This window comes from Delphinapterus leucas, chromosome 3, assembly GCF_059928025.1.
Source record: "Delphinapterus leucas isolate spDelLeu-1000000601 "Yukka" chromosome 3, BTC_Dleu_Yukka2, whole genome shotgun sequence".
Lineage (NCBI taxonomy): Eukaryota > Metazoa > Chordata > Mammalia > Artiodactyla > Monodontidae > Delphinapterus > Delphinapterus leucas.
Genome location: NC_143131.1, coordinates 27,563,211 through 27,586,084, shown reverse-complemented (window position 1 = coordinate 27,586,084; position 22,874 = coordinate 27,563,211). Strand labels below are relative to the sequence as shown.

The following is a 22,874-nucleotide window of genomic DNA, read 5'->3' as shown; positions in this document are numbered from 1 at the left end:
ATTGGCATGGCATATTGACTCAGATGTTCAGAAAAGAAGTGAATGTGAAACGTGTCATTTCAGTAGTGACGAATTAAATGAGATACTCTTCATAAGAATGGAAAAGATTAAAAACAAGCATGTTGACAAGATGTGTAGAAATGGGAAATCACATATGGTTTTGATGGTAATCTAAACTGTTACTGCCTATCTGTAGAGAAGCCTTAAAAAAAGTACACACTCTGTGTGTGAAATAATCTGACAAGTCTGCAGAGAACCCAAGTGTGTTTACAGTAGCATTGTTTACAGTGGCAAAAAAAAAAAAATAGTAACAACCTAAGTGACTGATCAGATTTGTCAAATTATGGTATATACATATAAAAGAATAATATGAACTTATTAAAAATGGTTCAGATATAGATGTATTGAAGTAGAATGATGTTCCTGATTTACTACTGAGTTGCGGAGAGCAGGCTATAGAGTTTCTTTTTTGTTAAAACTTGTATGTTTACATATCTGTATCTTTTAACACATTTGTGAAATATAGTGGTTATCTCTGAGTGGTGTTACAGGTGACTTTTGTCTTGTTTTTGTTAATGCTTTATTATTTTTCTACAGTGAACATATATACATTTTACTTCACAGTACATTTTTTTTTCTGGTAACAAACCTAGTGATGTACATGTAATATTTGGAAGTTTTATCAATAAGTAATATATATAACCCTTCTAATCACTCACCCTTTTCCCCCTGATGTATACACACTCACACTTACCCTGTCATAAAATCAGGAGTGAATGGTAGAGTTGATGGAAAAAGTTAATTTGTGACTTTGACCCAGGTGTAAACTTTCTTGGATAATAGTGACTCTTATTATCAGGTTGCCAGCGCAACACTAATAAAGCAGTTACTCTCCTTGGCTGGATTCTCAAGGCCTTTATGGTTCCACCTAAATTTCTTGGGCTTAATTTAAAATCTATCCTATAAGTTTTTCCCTCCAAGTACATCCATAGGCTGGGCCTTTGCAAATTTCATGCCCCAGAGATTCAAGGAGATAGAATTGCTTTTTTCCTTTTTAATTGAGTTAGTATTTGTGGGGATTCGATTTAGGCAAAGTGGTGGTTCATTAAGCAGTAATACCCAAGTGTGCACTTCCAGAGAGATGCTTAGGGATAGTATAACTGGTTCACTCTTGGATTATGGTCTAAATGGGCTAAATTTATGGCCAAGTTGAGACCATGTTTTGTGAAGATTTTTTTCTTTTTTCTTGGCAAAGCAGGATGTAGAGGATTCAAAACTAGTATGCTCAATGCTGAGATTGTCTATATATGTGGAGATTTCCAAATATTTCCCAGATATCTTTCTCTTCCAGGAGTTATGGTTTGCCGGGTGCTTCTGAACCTGCTGGATGCACACCAGAATTATCTGGGGAGATTATTAAAAATACAGATTCTTGGGCCCCACCCCCGGAGACTGTGAATCAGTAAGTAGATCTGGGGTAGGGCCTGGGAATTTGTATTTTTAAACAAATAACTTCAGGTGATTCTGATGTCACCAGACTGGTGTCAGGGGGTCACTGGTTTAATAAAAATGAATATGGTGGTTTGCCATGACATTTTTCTTTTAGGTGAAAAATGAACTAAAGAGGTGAAATAGAACAGTTTTACAATGGATGAACATTTTTAATAATTAGCCTCCTTCGTCCCCTTTTGAAGTCGCTCCCCAAGTAGGGAGAAGAAGAGAGCTCGTTGGGAGGAAGAAAAAGACAGATGGAGTGACAACCAGAGCTCCGGCAAAGAGAAGAATGGTAGCTCAGTCAAGGAAAGAGAGCCGGAGGAGTCGCTGCCCGACAGAAATGAGGAGGACGACGACGAGCTCCTTAAGCCTGTGTGGATCCGATGCACCCACTCAGAAAGCTACTACTCCAGTGACCCCATGGATCAGGTGGTAGGTCTGAAGTAGGAGAAGCTGTGGACCAGAGCTGCTCAGCCTCGGTACTGTGGGCATCTTGGGCCGGATAATTCCTTGTGGCGGGGCCCGCACTGTGCATTGTCAGATGTTGAGCAGCATCTCTGGGCTCTGTGCACTGGAGGCCAGTAGCACCCTCTGCTCGTTGTGGTAACCAAAGCTGTCCTCTGATGTTACATGTCTCCCCGGGGGTGACAGAATACCCCTCCCCGCCCCCTCCGGTTGAGAACCACTGCTGTAGACCAAAGCTGCTTTACAGACGCAAGAGTGCAGCAGGTTAATGAAAGGATCTCTGCATTCTGCATTTTTTACGACACTGCTAGTCTTAATACTGGTGGTTTTGTAAGCTCTCACTCATAGCTGCTTTATGCCTTTTGTGATCTATAGCCGTGTGTGTGTGTGTGTGTGTGTGTGTGTGTGTGTGTGTGTTTTCCCCTCAAAATGAGAAGCAAGGGAGAATTGAGTTTGTCTCTTACAAGTCTATCCTTGACCAAAGGTAGCCATAGCAAGTTTCCCGAGCACATTGCTGGTTTTGTGGAGTGGCAGGTGTCGTTGCCTTTGGTGGGCTCTCGAGAGACTCAGCACACATGCTGTGGGAGATGGGGCTCCTGGGGCTCGGCAGCCACACCTCATTGAAGTGGGGACCCCACAACCTCCATATGCTCACTTCTTTTCCTTCTTCCATCTCCATTTTATTTTCTGTCACTCTCCTTTCTTTTTTCTCTTTCTCTCTCCCAATAGGTGTCATGCCTCTATCCCATTAATTTAGGTGTATTTGCCATGCGATGGACATACAGTAATGTTCATTGATTAAATGGATGAGTGAAGGAATGGATATCTACAGATTTAGGACAGAAGAGCTTGGAGATGTTAGGTTTAGTGCATGGGGTAGATAAGAGAGCATAGCAGTTGTTTGGAATTTTGTAAACATAGCTTTGACTTGGACTGGGCCCTTATCTATGGGGAACTAGAGAGGAGACTCCCTTGCCTTTGAAAAAAGGGTCTGAGAAATCTTTCCTGGTGGCATGATATTTTACTTGATAAAGTAAAGCAGGGTTTTAAGTCATAGTTCACGTGAAACAGGGAGGGAGAAGCTCACACACCGAGCACTGTTTGTTTGGTGCCGAAACTCTACTCCATGAATCTCAGATTATCTCATTTAATCCTTAAAACATCCCTGGAAAGAAGGCATCTATTACTTCAGAATGTTGCTGTAGATAAGAATACTTGACTAATCGTGACTTAAACTTGCTGGGTTTATTTTTCTCAACAAGCTGTCTGGAGGGAGGTGGTGGCCAGTGTGCATTTAGTGGATCAGCGATGGCAGGGTCCTAGGTTGGCATTGCTGTCTTCTGGAGGGTCCACCACGGTTGCAGGATGCCTGCAGCAGCTCCAGGCATCACGTCCTTACACTCCTCTGTCCAGACACAGATGCAGAGGGCAGTGTTGGGTGGAGCCTCAGGTGCCTGGGGATCTTTTCTTCCATCCCTTTGCCCAGAACTGCATTGTGTGTTCTCCCCATGGATTCGTTTTCCATCTCTTCTGTAACCAATTTCCACAGACTTCACGGCTTAAAACAATCCACATTTATTACCTCACAGTTCTGTAGGTCAGAAGTCAAACTTGGGTCTCACTAGCTAAATTGAGGTACCAGCAGGGTTTCATTCCTTTCTGGAGGGAGCCTGTTTTCTTGCCCATTCAGATTGTTGGCAGAGTTCAGTTCCTTGTGGCTGTAGGATGGAGGTCCTTGTTTCCTTGCTGGCTGGCAGGTAAGGGCTGTTTCCAGCTTCTAGAGGCCATGTACATTCCTTGGCCCGTGGACCCCTTCCTTCATCTTCAAAGCCAGCAGCCAGCGGGTCGAGTCCCTCTTGTGCTTTGAATATCTCCTGCCTCTTTTTCCATTGCATCTCCGACTCCTGTTGGGAGAGGTTCTCCGCTTTTAAAGGCTCATGTTAGGTTGGGCCCACCCACATTATCCCATCTCAAATTCTGTAGCCTTAATCACATCTGCAAAGTCCTTTCTGCCATGTAAGGTAATGTGTTCGTTTTCCAGGGATTAGGACAGAGGCATTTTAGGGGTAGGGGGACTGTGGCTCAGCCTGCCTTCTGAGATCATGAGTTTTCTGCCCCAAATCTGAAGGGAATCATGGTTCTGTAAGCAAGGAGGAATGGCAGAATGGCTGCCATGGGTATTATTATTATTGAAATAACAAAGTTGAAGGCACTGAGGTTCAGAGCATTTAAACAGGCAGAGCTGTATTTTTCCCCCTCACCTTTTTGTGGGCGTATTAAAACTCCAGTGTAGAAGGAAGGCTGATAAACCAGAAGCCCAATATTGGCCTTTGTGTTTGTGCAGCGTTGAGGCAGAGAGATGGTAAGAATGTCAGAGCTATCCCAGCATCGCCAGTGTCAGTAATGAGCCGGGGCTGAGGAAGAGCAGTTACCCCCTTTTGGGATAACTGCAGATTTTATGATTTAATATTCATTTTATGTCTGAAAGGTACATTTTGAAAATTACCAAGTCAGAGAGTATGGACAATTAAAGTGATTTTCAACCTGGGAGGAGAGTGGGGAAAAGTGAAACACTTCCTCTAGGAATGCATTGCAGAACCTTGTGTTTGTGGTGTGTGTGTGTGTCCCTGTGTTTATGGGGTGCATGTGTTTGTGGCGGTCATTGGATTAATGTGGGATATAGACTATCAGTGACTTTCAGTAGGGGAGGAGTATATGTTCCCTAGCAGGGTGTCAGGTGTCATGAATTCTCAGGGGTTTATGAATTTTTTTGTTGTTGTTATATCAAAAGGGCATAGATAAACTTTTCTAATGTTTCTGAATGTTGGCAGTGTGCATTTTCCTGAGGACTTTGTCAACCATAAATGTGTGTGTGTGATTCAGAGCATCATTGCCAGCACTGGGCATTTTGCTTTTAAATGTTTATTAAATCAAGGGTTGAAAAATGACACCTTGCTAGTACAAATCTTTGGTCACTGGTGAGCTCTTATTGTCTCTTTGGTATGACTATTATTAATACAGTTCCTAATATTGATCCTTTATTTTTCAAAGGGAGATTCTACGGTAGTTGGAACAAGTAGGCTCCGTGACTTATATGACAAATTTGAGGAAGAGTTGGGGAGCAGGCAAGAGAAGGCCAAAGCTGCTAGACCCCCATGGGAGCCTCCCAAGACGAAGCTAGATGAAGATTTAGGTGAGTCACAAGGCACTAGACCGAGATCCTGTGCTCTTTTATTATTGCTTAATCCTGAACTTTTGGGATGTGTCCTTGAGAGTCCCAGATTGAAATTTCCTCTTGCCCGTTTGGTTCTCCTAATTACAGTCAGCAAATACATAGCAGTGAAACTTTCTTCTTTCTGATCTTATTTTTCCTTAGTTACATTCAGTAGAATACATAAGAGATCTCATTTGCAAGGTGTGCTGACAGTTGTGTCTCCTGTAGAATTGTCTTTTGTCTTAATCAGAAAGGACCATTGTCCAGCCTCCCATCAAAAGCAGGAGCCTGTTCCCGTGCCTCGGACCTCTGATGGGCAGGCATTCCCTATGGCCCTCCCCACTGCCAGGGTGCTCCTGGTTTGATGAGAAACTCCAGCTATAGCCCAGCTCTGTTTGAAGGTTTCTCTCTCTTCACAAAGTTTTCATAACTTTCTTATATGGTGATGTCTTGTCTGTTCGCAGACAAGACATTCAGCATGCCTTTTCCTGCGTGTTCTCTGGCTCTCATCTGTCTACTTTCATTATGTCTCCCTCGCTGAGAGGCAGTGTCCATGGTGGGGAAGAGCAATGACTGCACCAGCTGACCTGGGTTTGAATCCTTGCTCCACTACTTGAAAAGTGCGATCTCGGGCAAGTGATTTAATCTCTCTGTGCCTTACTTTTCTCATCTGTAAAACAGGGATGACAGCCTCCATCTCACACAGTACACTCGAAAATACAACCATGTACGGGTTCCTTATTACTATGCTGTACTACGTTAATCTCTTGTAGCATTAGTCAAAATTCTAGGTCTTTTTTTTTTTTTAAGTGTGGTAAAATACTTACAACATGCACGTGAGACACATAAGACGTACCATTTAGCCATGTTTGAATGTACGGCTCAGTAGTGTTAAGTACATTCACATTGTGCAAACAACCTCCAGACCTCTTCATCTTGCTAAACTGACACTCTATGCACATTAAGGAACAACTCCCCAGTCCTCCCTCCCCCAGCCCCTGGCGACCACCATTCTACTTTCTGTCTCTATGAATTTGGCTACTCTAGGTACCTCGTATAAGTAGAATCACACCATATTTGTCTTTTTGTGGCAGGCTTGTTTCATTAGCATAATTCTTGGTCTGTTTTTATCCAGTCATTTCCAAGGACTAAAATCTTCTGTTGCTACCATCGAGAGAAAAACATTTACAATCTTCAGTCTGACGTTCAGAGCCTGGCGTTCATGACATTGGAGCCCCTCACTTCCAGGTTTTTTCCGCGAGGCCTTTGCTCCAGCCAGATTCCACCCATGCTCTTGCCTCTGTGCTTTTGCCTGCAGCGCCCCATCTGTGTTCCTTTCCGCCTCATCAGCCTAACCCCACCCCCACTCCGTGCCTTGGGCGCGTGTACCCCTTCTAGGAAATCCTCAGTGACCTTTCCGGACCAGTGTGGATTCACGGCACCTTTCTGAATGTGAAACTTTGTACTGCTCCAGTGGTTTGCATTTTCTCTGGCGTTGTTCATCAGGTCTTTCTTTGTAAAAATATTTGATTCTTTGCTTCCCCCACTAGACTGTGACTTAGGATTATGGACTCTATTAGTTTTCATGGGGTTGCTTAGCAGAGTTCTAGTATGGAGTAGGCACTCGAATATTTGCTGGGAGATAAACAGCTCTCCTCATATTTAGAGGTTTGGGTCATTAGAAAGTAAGTCTCCAGGTAGAACCAGCTTGCAGATTGCTTCAACATCTCTCCATGTTTTCCCCTCACCACTACAGAGAGTTCCAGTGAATCCGAATGTGAGTCCGATGAGGACAGCACCTGTTCTAGCAGCTCAGACTCTGAAGTTTTCGACGTCATTGCAGAAATCAAACGCAAAAAGGCCCATCCTGACCGACTTCACGATGAACTTTGGTACAATGACCCAGGCCAGGTATGCAGGTTTTTATGTTCTTGCTGTGAAGACTGCGGACGTACACATCACGTTTATGACTCTAGGCTCAGAAGATGCATGTTAGCTGGCACTGAAACTGAATTTTCCTCAGGGTTGGGTGTCATTCTTCACAGCTTATTTCTTTTCAGCTTCTGAGTTCAGCTCCAAAGCATAAGCACCAGGGCAAGTGTTCCTTGAATCATGTTTGATGATGTTGGTAAATCCTGTGTTGGGGAGCAGGATGATGGTGCTGCCTCATTAAACTTTCAGTAAATGGAAGGAGACGAGTGGTGGGTTAGGGAGAGAGCACTTGTAGTTCTTTCTAAAAGCAGTTCATCTGGGGCTTCCTTGGTGGCGCAGTGGTTGAGGGTCTGCCTGCCGATGCAGGGAACACGGGTTCGTGCCCAGGTCTGGGAAGATCCCACATGCCGCGGAACGGCTGGACCCGTGACCCGTGAGCCGTGGCCGCTGAGCCTATGCATCCGGAGCCTGTGCTCCTCAACAGGAGAGGCCACAACAGTGAGAGGCCCGCGTACCGCAAAAAAAAAAAAAAAAAAAAGCAGTTCATCTGGAAGTTACTTTGCAGCCGTACAGTAAACAGTGTCCCAAGTCCTGTAAGACTCCATATTTCCTAGTTGGTAGTAGTCACAATGTCTTATAACTTCTCTTCTTTGTTAATAAGCATGTTTGAGCTAATTACATCATGGCTGGACATAATCGTTTTTATTTTTGCTTACTATTTTATTATGAACTAATACATAATACAAAATATTAATAGTATCTATAAAAGATTTGTATTTTACAAATACACAGTACATACAAAAATAGTATCTTTAATGCATATGAAGTTATCAAGCATAATAAAACATCTCTATAAAAAGATAATTTAAAATTTATGTTTTATAAATAAATTCATACCATTCTGTATTATTTTGAATGCTCTTCTCCTGGTACTTATTAGATGACAGCTATCTAAATTTTTTTTTCTTGATACAATTAATATAGTTAGAATGCCTGACAGAAGTGTACTTTCTCTGAGAACTGCTCTCTGAGAATTGAGCAGAAATGTTTGCAAATGGTCAGTGCATTTTGAAATCTTACTTTGATATGTTAATCATGTATATGATCTCTTTAAACAGCTTTAGTGAGTTATAATTCACATACCATACAATTCACACAATTAAAATGTACATTTCAGTGTTTTTATGTATATTCACAGGAATATGTGCAACCATCATCACAATCTAATTTTAGAGCATTTTTGTGTCCCCTAAGAGAACTCCTGTGTCCATCAGTCACTCCCCTTACCCTGTGGTCATATCAAGAAACCTATTCCTTGGTTTCTGTGGGTTCTTATTCCTGTCAGAGATTTACCAGGGCCTTCTGTACAGTCTCAACATTGTGTTTACTCTGTGGTTTTGCATCCTCTGTACAGTTGAGCCTTATAAAGGGCTGATCTGCATTGGGGCCCAGACCCTGGTAAAAGGCAGGAATGTATGATGTCTATCTCACTTCTCCTTAAGTGAGCACTAAGTGATTTTTCCGCATTTTTCATCACAACAGGTTGTGCCCAGCATTACGAATGTGTTGTGACTTTTGAGGGAATTCCATCACATCTCTGTTTGCCAGCTTTTACTTTGGATAATATCTTAATGGATTTTTTTTTTGTTTGTTTGTTTGTTTTAGGTAGCCATTATTCCTCTGCTGTACCACCTGGAGCTTTAGATTTCCCAAACGGATAAAGAAAGTTACAGATTTTTACTTTAAATTTCTTTTCAAAGTTTAATGAGATATTTTCATTGGGCACGAGTTACAAATCCCTGGAAATCGAAAGAAATATGTGTGTGTATATAGAATATATTTGTCCCATAATATGTGTCATATTTATAAATTATACATTTTAATTAATACAAAGAAAGTGAGAAATGGAACTCCACTTCCCCATACTCTAAACTGATGCTCTCATGTCCTTTTTGATGCCATATTAACCATTTATATTGAATAAACTCATGAAATTGGCTTTTAAGGCCCTTTAAGATTTTGACCTCAATTCTGCGTTTTTGGTTTTCTCACTCACACATATGGTCCATTCCATTTAGATGGGTCTCAATCTCATGTCCCCGGAGCATAACATAGGATTTCTTCCTTCTCTCTTTTCTCTCATGCTGGTGCCTCGTGTAGAATAGCCACCTTCTTTTCCCATCCTGTTCAACCCTTCACATTTTGGTTTCTTGAAGCCTCGACATTTTTCCTTTTTCTTTAAAATTACTAAGCATTTCATATGTGTGTTATTTCTCCCATGTGGTATAAGTATTCCTAGTGCTTGCTTCAGCAGTGCATACACTAAAATTAGAATAAGTATTCCTTGACTGTGTGGACCCTTAGCTATGTATCACCCTCCTTCTCCCCTTTCTACCCAAGAGGCATTCAGGATTATTCACTTATTGAATCATATGGGTGGAATTCATGGCAGTAAAATGAATTCAGGTGAACAAACATATACAAACTCACCTGAATAGTGTTGAAAGTTTTTCTGGTTCAGGTAGGCATTTTCTTCCCTCTGCTTCAGATACCTTTAGGTCTGTCTTTGAAAACATTTAATCTGCAGGTCACCTTCAGAGCATTCTTTGTGTTCCTTCAGAATATAAAATAGGCTTTTCTTTTGTGAAAGAGTCATTTTTCCTGAAATAAAAAATAGGGAGAACATACTGGAAAGTGATAGGAGAAGATGGGGGCAAACAGGGCTCTGACATTGTTATTTTCTGCTTGGCTGCACAAATAAGTCAGGAATCCAGCGTTGTCATACCATTTCCCTTTATCAGACAATAGAGACAGTTTGCAGCTTTATTGGTTTGGGAACATCCGTTTAATCTTCTAACCGTGACAGCCTCTTCAGAGCTTCGGTACTCATGACATTAAAACCCACACAGTTTCCGAGGCATCATCGTGCATGGAGTGGATTTTCCCCCAGTAAAAACGAATTACATTCTGTTTCTGACAGATGAATGATGGCCCACTCTGCAAATGCAGCGCAAAAGCGAGACGCACGGGAATCAGGCACAGCATTTATCCCGGAGAAGAGGTAACTGGTTCAGGTTATTATATTTGTCAGTGCTGAGAAGCCAGATGTAGACAGATGCTGTTGCTATTCTTTTCCCCGTAAATGAAATAATACCATGGAAATAGTCTTCTCATATTCCCTAATAGTCTCTGTTACTGATAATTGGAGAAGAAACGTACTTGGGTTTTAGAGGTGGAGTGGGAATGTTATCAAGGGAACTTTGGAAGGTTCATTATTTAAAATAGGCAAAGTGAATTTGAGTTGCTTTTTTATTATTTTAAGTATCCTAAAACGGTACATATTGTAATCTTTTTTCATGTTTTTGTTATAAATGGTTGTGAATCTCCCTGGAGAAATGATCTTACTGAAGTGCTGTAAGGCACATGTCCTTTTTCCTTGGGGACATGAGTGTACACTGTTGTGTTTGTTAGTCTTTGTCTGTTGTCCCCACTCAACTGGGAGTGGCACACGGACTTGTTTTACCCGTGTCACACCCCAGTCCCTGGGCTGTCAGGAGCGTGCCAAGTGTGTCTGCCTGATGAGTTGAATACTTTTACATCATAGAGTTATATACACCTCCTCCTGTTCAGTTATTTTCCTTTGTCTTTTCCCCATTATCTTTTATCTTTACAAACTATTCTCATTAATCCCAGGATTGTCACTTTATGATTCAGCACATTATGTTTAAACATAGTTTATGTAAATCCTTCATTTCTATGTAAAACTTGTTTGAGGCCATAACAGTAATCAGACTAAGGGCTAGGAGCCGATGGCGGATACTTTGAACCACTTGCCTCCCTTTGACCTCGTTTGTCTCTGGCAGCTGGCCAGTGTAGCAAGGGCCTGTGGGACAAGATGTGCTCTCTGTGAGTGTCCATGCGTGTGCTTTAGGCTGGGGTCTCTGCAGGTAGGGCTGCAGTGAAGACATTTCACAGGGACCAGGCAAGAAGAGAGTGGGCTTGGGACCGAGCAGAGGCGGAAGTCCACCTGTGATGGGCCTTTAAAGCCGGGCTTGTCGGAATTATCTTGCATGGGGCTGGAGTGGCTGTCATACCTACATCTCCCTCGTCCCGAGCAAGCTGCCTTAGGAAGGGCACGACTTTGGCGGAGGGAGGGGCTCTGTAGTGGAGGCTGACCTGGAAGGAGCCGACAGTGGAAGGCTGTGTGCTGACTGCTTTTCCCACAGCTGGGCAGCAGGCCCTTCCGTGAAGGGAGATTCAGGTGGGCAGTGGTGCTGGCTGAGGAATTCTGGGCAGGCAAACCCATCCTCAGAGTACATGTGGCCCTTTCACAATGGACGGGACTTATGTAGTCAGCATTCCACCAAGTGGTAGGTTGGTCTCCTCCAGGAATGTTGCCATATTGGGGGCCTAGCGTTGGTCATTGGAGGTGGCTGGTTGGACGTTCGGCAGTGGCAGTCAGCTTAGCCAGCTTAGCCTGGGGAAGTGAGGTCCATGCTGTGGGGCTCGTGTGAAGCCTCCGTCTCTGCTACTGTGGCCACATCGTTCATGTGCCCACCCTGTCTACCCTAGGTGGCTAATGACCGAGGCTGGCCGGCATCATCTAACTGTGCCATTTTGTCAGCTAGATGGTTTAGAACCTCTTCCACAGTGGGAACATCCACATGTGATGAACATCCACATGTGATGGAGAGATCATCGTTCTCTCCTCCTGTTTGTTTACCTACAAGTCTCTCCCCCAAGACCTTCTTATCCCTGATCTTCCCATCTTTTTCCTTCTAGGCCTCTGACAGCTGGCATGGCCACTTGCTTCTGCCATGAGTCCATCTATATTCTAGCCTCAGGCTACTTCTCTTTCCACACAGAGTGGATGACCAGGTACACCACCTGAAACTCTGCCCACTGGGAAGAATCTCCCTCATTGCTGTCTCTCAGAGCCATCCCTGAATGAGGCTGCAGCACGGTCCATTTTCGGCTTGCACCCCCTTTCTGACTGACCTGTTTGCAAACCAAGCTTGGGCTTTTCCTTATGCTTTCATCCTCCTGTCCTTAGTCATCAGCTGAGGGAGGGGAGCTGATGCAACGGTGGTGGGCTTGTTCGTGCCCTCTGCTCCTGTGTGTGCTTGGTTCTGGATGTACGCCCCCTCCACCCTACCATGGGTTGTTGCTGGTCCCACCCAAAGTTCTGCCGGGGTGGGACTGGCAGAACCCAGCTTACGATGGGCAGTTCCAGCCACATGTCTGTTTGCTGTCCCTTGGCCATGCCTTCCAGATCTACCAGGGCCCAGCAGCACACCAGGAATTGCTTTTCAGAGGCATATAATTCTTCACTATAGATGGCATGGCTTGGCTCCAGAACCCCAGAGACCAGCATTGTGATTCTCCCAGTGTGGCCACAAACTCTTCTCGGCATCTTTTCCCACCAACAGTGTGGGATTTGCCGAATTGTATGGCCCCTGCAGCAGGGCTGCTTGCACTGCGGTTTGGAACTGCTGAGGCCTTTCTCACTTGAGTCATGCTTACAGCTGGCAGCCTTTTTATAGGCATATATATATATATATATATATATATGGGCTGTAATATTCCTAGCTAAGGACTGCACTGCCTCCTGAGCCCGGGGAGGCCCACCTAGTGTGCTGCTTCCTTCTTCATTGTAGGAGGTGCACGAGGCAATAATTTTGTCTTTTACTTTGGATGGATGTCTTGGAACTCCCCAGAATGCTCCCCTAAAATGGTGCGGCTGGGGTAGACCCTGAATCTTCGCAGGGTTTCTCTCTCACCCTTTGGAGCATATCCATTTTACTAGGGCTCTTAGTTTCCTCAACGTAATAATGTCACAGATGCGGTGGAGCAATATAACATTCTACAGTATTCCAGAAGGTCAGGGGCAACTTGGACTGTATTATGACAGTGAGTGGGAGAGTGAACCCGGTGGCAAACCCATAAATGGTGTCTGTTCCACGTGAATGTGAACCGGTTCTGATCGGAACTGGTCCTCATCCTGATTGGGATAGAAAAGGATACATTCACCAGATCAGTTGCCACATACTTTGTACCTGAGGTCAGATTAATCTGCTGTAACTACGCTACAACACCTGGCACAGCAGGTGCAATTAGAGCTACTTGGTTGAGCTTGTGGTGGTATATAGTCATCCGCCAGGATCCATTTGGTTTCTTTAGGGCCCAGACTGGTGAATTAAACAGAGATGTGATGGGGCAGTCATCCCTGTGTCATTTGGATCCTTAAGGGTGGCACCAATCTCCACCATTCCCCCAGAGTCATACTGTTTTTGAGGTCCGGGTTGGGTGGCTTCTGCTTGACCTTTCCCATCACGACGGCTCTTACTCCACAGATCAAGGACCCAGTGTGAGGTGGCGCCGTCTGCCAATTTTGTCAATTCCAGTGGTACACTTGGGAACCAGGGAAATGACCACTGGGTGGATCTGTGGACTCAGTGGACCTACTGTAAACCAGACCTTGACCAAGATTTTGTTACTACCTTGGCCTCATCTCCCCCACTCTGACAGGGATACCAGAATGATACATCCAGTCTCTGAGTATCAGTTGATTCTGATGCTGGGTCTAACACTCCTTGAACTGTCTGGCTTCTTCCTTCCCCGGTGTACAGTTATCTGAGCAAAATGGCCGTAGGCCCCTTGGGGGAAGGACAGGGCCACCGTGACCATTTTTGCTGGTGATAATGTTGCAGGGCCCGTCCTCCTGCCTTCTGGCCACCTCTTCAGGCAGTGGATTTCAGTCCAGTAACTTGTCAGGCCTGGAGCCGGGCAAGGGATCATGAGTGTTTACTGGAGCAGCCTACCTTCAGCCTCTTGGTTATCCAGTCTTGATTACTTCCGTTGGTACAAACTAAGGTAGTACTCTTATCAGCTACCCATTTTGTTTGTACCTAAGGACACTGTGTTGTGAAAAGCACTTCCATGACTCTTTGTGGGTTACATCCCCTTGGCTGCCACTTCCGTCTTGCTGGCGATAATGATAATTGTGTGACCTGGCTTCTTATAATGAGCCCCATCATGTGGCCTCTCTTGTTTCAGAGTCCTGTCATCCCTGCTGCTGTAACCGCCTCTCTTACAATCAGCCCTGGCCTGCAGAGGAGGCCACCACCGATCGTCCTAGTGCCGCTGGTGCCCCTTCACGAGCACATTCCTTTTGGCCTTGGTCAATGGCGTGTCCTCTGGGCCTTCCCATGGAATATGATTATCTGATAATATTTTTCAGTCATAGATACTATATCCATCCCAACGTACCCATTTCCTTGAATCTCTGAATTCCTTCCTCCTCTGTCGGTCACTGCAGTTTTGGTATTTTCACTTTACTCAGCACGGGCCATCGCTTTTTCATGCTTTTAGGAGATGTCTTAGTAGGGAGTTCTCAGCATCTCCTGACATCCTTGAATCCTGAATGCTCCCAAGTCAGTAAACTCTTCCCTAATTAGCTGTATGTTCTGTTCCTTTTGATCGAGCACTCCCAGCATCTGGTCGTGTGTGGACTCCTGCTGCCGGCACGTGCTGGTGCCAGCTGGTTCTTACAGTTCCTTCGGGATGTTATGTCTCCTCTCAGCACCTTCCCAGCTGTAAAATGTGAAACCAGTTATGCTGTGAAATGACCCTAATTACAGGTCTGTTGTGAGGTCGGGTGTCGGGAGAGTGAGGACAATGTTGCCTTCAGGGGCTTTCGTTGTCTTCAGACGGGTGAGTGCTTGCTCTTAATAGACAAGGATGGGCCACGTCTGAAGAGGCAGAAGGGTTAGAGGCGTCTGAGGAGTCAGAACCTGTATGTCTCATCCCGGGTTTTCATATCCCTGACCTTGGCATAACAGACCTGCCTTGGTTGACTGTTAATTAGCCTTTAAGGTCCACCCACTTGGACAGGTAAGCCCTGGGCTTGGTCCTGGCGCTCTCTGATCTCTCACTGCAGGTGGTAAGAGCCTCTTTGTGTGCAATAGCAGGCTTTCACATCTGGCTTCTAGCTGCCTTTCCTTCTCCTCTGCTGCTGCATTTCTGTAGAGCAGTGGTTCTCTTAAGTGCAGCTCTCCAACTAGTATCAGCATCACCTGGGGCCTTGTTAGAAATGCAGATTCTCAGCCTGCCTCAGCTGCTGACTTAGAAACTTCTGGGCCTGGGGAGCAAGCAATCTGAGATCACACTAAAGTTTGAAGAGCATGGTAAAGCATCAGTTGTGCTCGGCAATAGCCATCCATCCCATTATCCCTACAGCTACCGGTCTCTCATAGTTTTAAACACCTGGTGCATTGCACCTGCTTCCACTGGTACAGTCTCCCAATTCAGCATCTTTGAACGTTTCAATTGGCGTGTTATCTGGTGCCAGGGGCTGTGTGCTCCACCAGCCACCGTGATGGGTTCCTTTCTGCCAGTTGGATGGTAAGTGATTCAGCTCCAAAACCCTGTCTCATCTCCTGCTTTCTTGGATCGCTTCTGGTGCCAACTGTCACACGTTGGATTCTCCAAAAGCAGATGCTAAGATGGAGTTTGGGGTGCGTGTTTCTTAGGGATCTTCACCTGTGAGAGGAAGAGGATATTAGCAGCATTGGATAGACGGATTAGTCTAACTATGAGTCAGCTCCAGCAAAGCCCCTGTCAACCTGGTGCTGATCCAAGGAATGAGTATTGCCCATTCAAGTTGGGCTGGGGGGCTGGGCCTTTGTACCTCTGCCTCGCTCAGTACACGCCTGACATCAGGTGAGGGGCCTCTGCAGTTGACACAGATCCTGAAGGAGCCGACAACTGGAGACTGCTGTCCGTGCTGTTCACAGTAGGCAGCAAGTCCTTCCTTGAAAGATGGCCTGGGTCACCCATCGTTGTGTCTGTCACAACGTACCCAGTGATTCCACTGATGCTTCTGTTGCTCGCTGTTTTCCTTTTCCCGTCTTAAGCCCTGTGCATATTCTGTCCACCACCTCTGTGCTTGCTGCATTTCTGGTTCTCTCTATTTTTATTCAGCATATTTAACCCTTTCACTTGTTTCCCCTTCCTATTATAACCCACTGCTGTTACTTCTGAGATTATTTTTCTTGCTTTCTGGGGTTTTTTGTTGTTGTTTTTTTAGTTTATTGAGAGGTTAGCCAAAGGTCAATTATTAAGTTATTTTAAATGAAGGGAAGATAGTCATGGAAATTCAGATCTAGAGAGATCTATATGTTGTATTGTACATGAGTTGGTGGGTTGAATGCCAGTGACCAGCAGCCCATTTTTATCTATCTAGTAATGGTAAAGTGAATACTGTCCTTCCCTTCCAGTTTGTGAAGGAACACACATACCACCTCTTTTGTCAGATGCGAATCTAGAAAATACAGTCTATTTTTAAATAACAGTATTTTGCTACTTTACTCTTAAACTCATTTTTATTTTTCCCCTCAGGCCATCAAGCCCTGTCGTCCTATGACCAACAATGCTGGCAGACTTTTCCACTATCGAATTACAGTCTCACCTCCTACAAACTTTTTAGTGAGTTCCTAACAAAATCAGGTTTCATTTGTTTAAAAATGTAGTAAATAGGTTCTATGTGTGTACATAGGTTAAAATGTGAATTGGTTAAATGTGGATTCAGTTCTTAAATGTTCTTTCTTTTAAAAACGTTTTATTTTTATGCCAATAAAATTGACCTTTATCATAATGACTTATTTTTGGCTTCCTCTCATTATACTACTTTCTGTATCTTTTTTCATTTATATTGTTGGTACCACATAATAGCCAGTGAATTATGGAGAGCTTGTTCGTTGGGGCTATGGAGTTGGAAGAATGCAGAGAACGCTTGTGCATCTCTTAAAAATCAGCTAATAGCTTATGTATTATCTGTATATTATGACCATAGTATTGCATATATGACAGTGATAATAATACCTAATGTTTGTTGACTATGGTACTAGGCACCATTCTAAGTATTTGACATGTATTAAGTTATTTCACACAAAAAAATCGATGAAGTAGGTATTATTATCCTCACTATGCAGGTGAGGCAGTCGTCCATGTTTTACAGATAAGGTTAAGCCGCTTGTTCTAGATTATTCAGGCAATAAGTGGCACAGTGAGGACTTGAGCCTGGGCAGACTGACTTCACGGTGCATGGCTGTATGCCATTCCACTGTGCCATACTGCCTTTTCACAGTACAAAATTAATTAATTCTGGTTACTTTTTTAATTAAGAGATTTCAGTTTCAAAATTAGATTATTAATATTTTAACAACTTTATTGACATATAATTAACATACCATAAAACTCACCCGTTTAAAGTATATATTTCATGATATTTAGTCTTTTCACAGAATTGTGAAACCATCACCTCAATCTAATTTTAGAACATTTTCATCATCTCCCAAAGAAACCCTGTACTTATTAGCAGTCAATTCTTTCCCACCCCACAGCCTTCAGAAACTACTAAGGTATTCTCTGTCTTTATCATTTGCCTATTCTAGATATTTCATATGAATGGAATCATAGAATATGTGATCTTTTGGCTTCTCCCACTTACCATAATGTTTTCAAGATTAATCCATGTTGTAGTATGTAACTTCATTGCTTTTTACGGCCAAGTAATATTCCACTGTATGGACATACTGTATTTTATTTATCCATCCATCAGTTGATGAACATTTGTGTGGTATCCACTTTGGGGCTATTATAATAATGCTGCTGTGAATGTTTGTGTACAAGTTTTTGTGTGGATGTATGTTTTCCTTTCCCTTGAGTATAAATGTAGGACTAGAGTTGCTGGGTTATATGGTAACTATATGTTTAATATTCAGAGGAACTACCAAACTGTTTTCCCAAGTGGCTGTACCATTATCATTTCACTAGAAGTTCTTTCATAATATTTAATTTAGACCAGCTTTGTTGAGTTATTCAAATGCGAAGTAACAGTAATATTGGAAAAACAAATAATATGCATTTGGATATTCTTTATTCCCCCCCCGACCCAAGTTCTTTGTGTGTGTGTGTGTGTATAAATGTTTAGAAGAATAATGTTCAATACCTGTGTAAAAAAACATGTCTTTTAGGTTTCCAATCTTGATAATTTGTTCCATGTTTAGCATTTAGGATTAAAAATGGTGGGCTATAAGAATGGCATGAAGAAAAGAGTCTCTTATGCTTAGGTCAACATTTGCATATTTTAATTAGATTCAATTTGCAGGTAATTAAGATCTTTGACATTATGCAGGAATTGATTTGTTACAGTGTTTAATGGGTTGGTTTCTCCTTGGAGGGCCTGGGAATGGAGCTGTGAGGGGATGAGCCTCTGGCACCTTGAGTCTTTTCAGAGCCTTCCAGGCTGTTGCTAGTTTTGACTGTTGTGATGCTGAGTCTTCTCCACTTGCTTTGATTCAACTGTGCCATTATGTTGTTCTTGTTAGAGCTTCTGTTAGTTCAGAAATATAGCTTAGTAAGAACAGGACTGGTAGTATTGTGGGATTAAATAAAACAAGTTCCTAGAAAATGAAGCCATGTAGCTAGCCTTTTTTTTCTTTATGGCACCCATAATAAACATTCTTGATTGTCTAGTATATAAATATTACTGAAGCTAGAGAGTTCCACCAAGCAGGAGAATTCTAGCTAGAATTAATCCTCTGTGTAAAGTTCCTCCCTGGTGTTTGGGAAAACGTTAACAGAAGTCCATACATTTCACCTATTTGTTGCTTTGTGTGTCCTGATGGGTTTCTGCACATGCAAATCATGTCATTTTTTCATACTTTGTGTTTCTGTTTGCTTTCAGACTGACAGGCCAACTGTTATCGAATATGATGATCATGAGTATATCTTTGAAGGATTTTCTATGTTTGCACACGCCCCCCTGACCAATGTAAGTATATGCTGATCAGCTGGCTTTCTCCTTCCCTGAGCCCCCTTCCTTCCCTTCACTCTTTCTTTCTAAAAGTCAAAGGAAATTTCTTTTCATCTGACTTCTAAGTAACAATTACTTTGCACCCCTCTACCTGAGCTGCAGGAAGTCAGCGGCAGTGTGTGTCAGGTGGCAATGTGATATCTGTGCTAATGAGTCACAGGTTTGGTCCACATTAAATGGTGTAAGTAAACATGGGTCAGAATAACATTTTGAGAGTGTGAAAGATTGAAAAAGAAGGATAAACTGTGGAGTAATGTGTCAGAGCTATTTTGGGTTTGGTGTCCTTCAAAAGAAAGTTGGAAAGTTTTAAGGAGAAGCTATTATTTAGTCTCTGAGCAATAGGTAAAGAAATAGAGCTTGTTCAGGACATCTGGAGCCTGAATTAACTTCATACATTTTTGTGCTTTTGAATCCCAGGAGTATGTCTTCTTTAAGACACTCTGACATACAGATCCATGATATTATATAGGTATTGGTAATCGATTTGTTGGTAATCGGTTCAAATGGAAGTTCTGTATTTGTAAGTCAAAATCTTTCTGTCTCAAAGCTGGCAGTCATGGGAATTGTCTTACTTATTCTGTGTTCCAGTTGGACGTAGAGTGGAATTCACTGGCGCCTCAGGAAGGGAGTGTAGAGGTATACTTGAGCCAGTCTAGATGCTGCTATAGAACTTACTGACTTACAGCTATGGTGTATGTACATCAAAGTAGAATGTTCTTTAATCCTTTCTGGTTTGGTTAAAAGAAATTACATCTGCAGTTTGAGAAGTTAATTTAGCATTGTTTACTTAAACTGTGAAATTCTGTTCCATTGGAGAGTAAAGAAAAAATCTTTGCCTAATCTTGCTCCTTTCGATTATTATTTTTTATTAGCAGACATGATTCTGTAGTAGTGATATTAATTTAAAACAGACTGTTAATGAGATTTTCTTTATGCTACAGTATACTTTATCCTAGAGAATCTTCTTCTTGAGAAGACGATTACACTGTAAATGTAAAAATAAAATCATTTGATAATACACATCACATCTGCCTCTAGGGTGGACCATAATATAGAAAGGGGTGTAATATTGGACTTCTTTTTTTTTGTTGAGGTATAATTGACACATAATGTTATTAGTTTCAGGTGTACAACACAATAATTTGATATTTGTATATATTGTGAAATGATCACCACGATAAGTCTAATTAACATCCATCATCATACATACTTACAAAGTTTTAAATTGGACTACTCTTTTTTTTTTAATTGAAGTATGGTTGATTTACAGTGTTGTGTTAATTTCTGCTGTACAGCAAAGTGACTCAGTTGTATGCTGTAATCATTCTTTTTTTATATTCTTTTCCATTATGGTTTATCCCAGAAGATTAGATATAGTTCCCTGTGCTATACAGTAAGATCTTGTTGTTTATCCATTCTATATGTAATAGTTTGCATCTACTAACCCCAAACTCCCAGTCCATCCCTCTCCCTCTCCCCTCCCCCTTGTCAACCACAAGTCTGTTCTCCATGCCTGTGAGTCTGTTTCTATATTGTAGATAGGTTCATTTATGCCACATTTTAGATTCCACATATAAGTGATATCATATGGTATTTGTCTTTCTCTTTCTGACTTACTTCCCTTAGTATGATAATCTCTAGTTGCATCTGTGTTGCTGCAGACAGCATTATTTCATTCTTTTTTATGACTGAGTAGCGTTGCATTGTATATATGTACCATATCGTCTTTATCCATTCATCCGTCAATGGACGTTTAGGTTGTTTGGACTATTCTTAAACAATCTTTATGAAGAGACACTGGGAAGTTTTTGAATTTTGAAGGCTTCTTATTTTATTATTTTTTAAAATGTCTCAATTAGGCACTCAAACCCTTTGTTACACCAAATCTCATAGTCTTAGAGTTGAAAAGGCCTTCAGAAGTCATCTAGTCCAACTCCCCCCTACATAATACGTTTCTCTTTTTTTTTCCTCAGCAGGCTTGCAAATACAAATAATTAGTTACCATGAAAATAGTTAAAAATTATCTGTCTTATCTATTAATTCCCTACAAGTAATACAGATCTCATTTTAACTTTTAGGATCACCTTAAAGAAGGAAAGAAGTGTGACTTCAGAGAGGGTTTAAACCTTAGTGAATTCTGCTTACTAGCTGTATGATTTGACATTTCAATTTTTATAAAGCCCTGATTTTCTCATCTGTAAAACAGACGTTACTAGTTGTGGCAGTCTTACTGGTTTTTGTAAAAAAATAAATGAGATGACAAATGAAAAGTGTTTATCATGATGTTTAATATACAATACATATTGGCACTAATTATTTTGGATAAGATGTCAGGCAGATGTGGATTTGAGTCTTTCTTCTAATTCTTTTTTTTTTTTTTTAACTGATTCTCCGTATTTATGTGACCTTGGAAGAGTGATTCTTTGAGCTTTATTAAAGTCCCTCAGCACAAGGTTTGGCACTGAGAGGCCACTAGTGCGAAATTAATTGCAGTTGTTACTGTTGTTGTAAAAGATAGGACTGAAAAATTCCTGGCTTCAGAGTATATTTTTTATAAATATTCAAGTTCTCAAAACTTGAGAACTTAACTCTGTAATGAGAAGATAAGCCCCATCATTTATGTTAGAGATGTTGATAAAATAAATCGAGTTTTAAGCTGAGTGTTGTACAGTTCATAGGAATTAGATCCATCAAAGGCCTCTTGAATTTGAAATAGCCTCCCAAGAAAAAGAATTATTAAATCGCTTTACTGTTCTGATTCATTTTTTTGCTAGAGAGAGCTCATCAGCAAGAAGGGCATGCAAGTGATGGTAATGTTAGAATCTCAATCCAGTCTAGTACCAACAAGTTCTCTTAAGGTCTTCTTGAATTGAAGTGGATTGAAAGCCTTGTTGGCTAAGTATAGAGCATTGTGGGAAAATTTTGTCCTTTTATGTAGTACATTTGCTGTTACTTATAATACCTGATGTTATTAGGGACTTTGACAACATAACTAAAATTACCTAGATATATGTATTACATGCATAATATTTTATCCCGTCCTCAAAAGCACAAGGCAGCACCATGATCATTTCCCTGCTGCTTTCCATTTCCAGTGGACTCGCTGCCCTGGATTTAGTCTTTCAGTTCCTGGAAGTAGTAGAGTTAGAATGTAGAAGTTTAGGGAGGGTTTTTTTGTTGGTTTCTGGTAGGATGAGATAAGAGTTAGTGTCAAATCAGCATTCAAACGTGTTTTAAGAAATGGTAGTGGGCATTTATATTATTTGATTGGCCAACTGAGTTCTCAATCCACTGAGTTCCCAATATGTAGGAAAATGACAAGTCTCTTTGAGTCTTAGAGAGAGATGAAAGTTCGCATAGAAAAGGAGATTCTGCCTTTCCAAATTTGTGTGTCTGAGAAGGGCTCTAGTGGTACAGGTAAGAGGTCAAAGAAGGAATCCCCCAAAAGTGATTTTAGTTGATATAATGTGGGGAAAGGACTGAACTTGCATAAATCATCCAGCAGAGTTGCTGTTGCACATGGTAAAAGGAGTAAAGTTTATACTTTTGCTCTTTTTCTTGCCTCTGGACTATTCCCAAGGTCTCTGGTCCTTTTCTCTCCTGAATACACTCCCCGAGTAATGCAGTGTCACTCACAGTTTTTCCTCCCATGCGTGTCCTGACATTGATATTTATAGCTGTGACGTATGGCTCTGTGCTCCACACTCACATTTCAGATTGCCTGTTGGACATACCTACCTTGATGTTCCCTCAGGTACCTCACCCTTAACCTGTGTGAAACTGAACTCATCATCTTCTCTGCGTACTGAGCTTGAGGAACTCAGGGGACACCCTATGAAATTCTTTGTATTAATGCCATCGTGAGCTATCTGGTCCCTTAGGCCAGAAACC

The 22,874-nt window shown here is 42.1% G+C and overlaps 1 protein-coding gene across 18 annotated transcripts in view; it reads left to right on the top strand.

Moving 5' to 3' along the window:
• The window catches only part of DROSHA (drosha ribonuclease III), a 136,269-nt gene that overhangs the window by 12,724 nt on the left and 100,671 nt on the right, over positions 1–22,874 (top strand). For 14 of the 18 annotated variants that reach the window (XR_002643324.3, XR_016392607.1, XR_016392606.1 and 11 more), the window contains 7 exons: positions 1,352–1,462; positions 1,695–1,926; positions 5,011–5,152; positions 6,930–7,084; positions 10,086–10,166; positions 16,505–16,591; positions 18,855–18,941. Coding sequence is in view for 15 of the 18 variants with exons in the window: in XM_089908703.1 (XP_089764829.1) it covers positions 1,352–1,462; positions 1,695–1,926; positions 5,011–5,152; positions 6,930–7,084; positions 10,086–10,166; positions 16,505–16,591; positions 18,855–18,941 (895 nt within the window). In the remaining 3 variants the exon portion in view is untranslated. The remainder of the gene's footprint in view (positions 1–1,351; positions 1,463–1,694; positions 1,927–5,010; positions 5,153–6,929; positions 7,085–10,085; positions 10,167–16,504; positions 16,592–18,854; positions 18,942–22,874) is intronic. The other 4 variants (XM_022564769.3, XM_022564767.3, XM_022564770.2 and 1 more) reach the window with 2 other exon arrangements.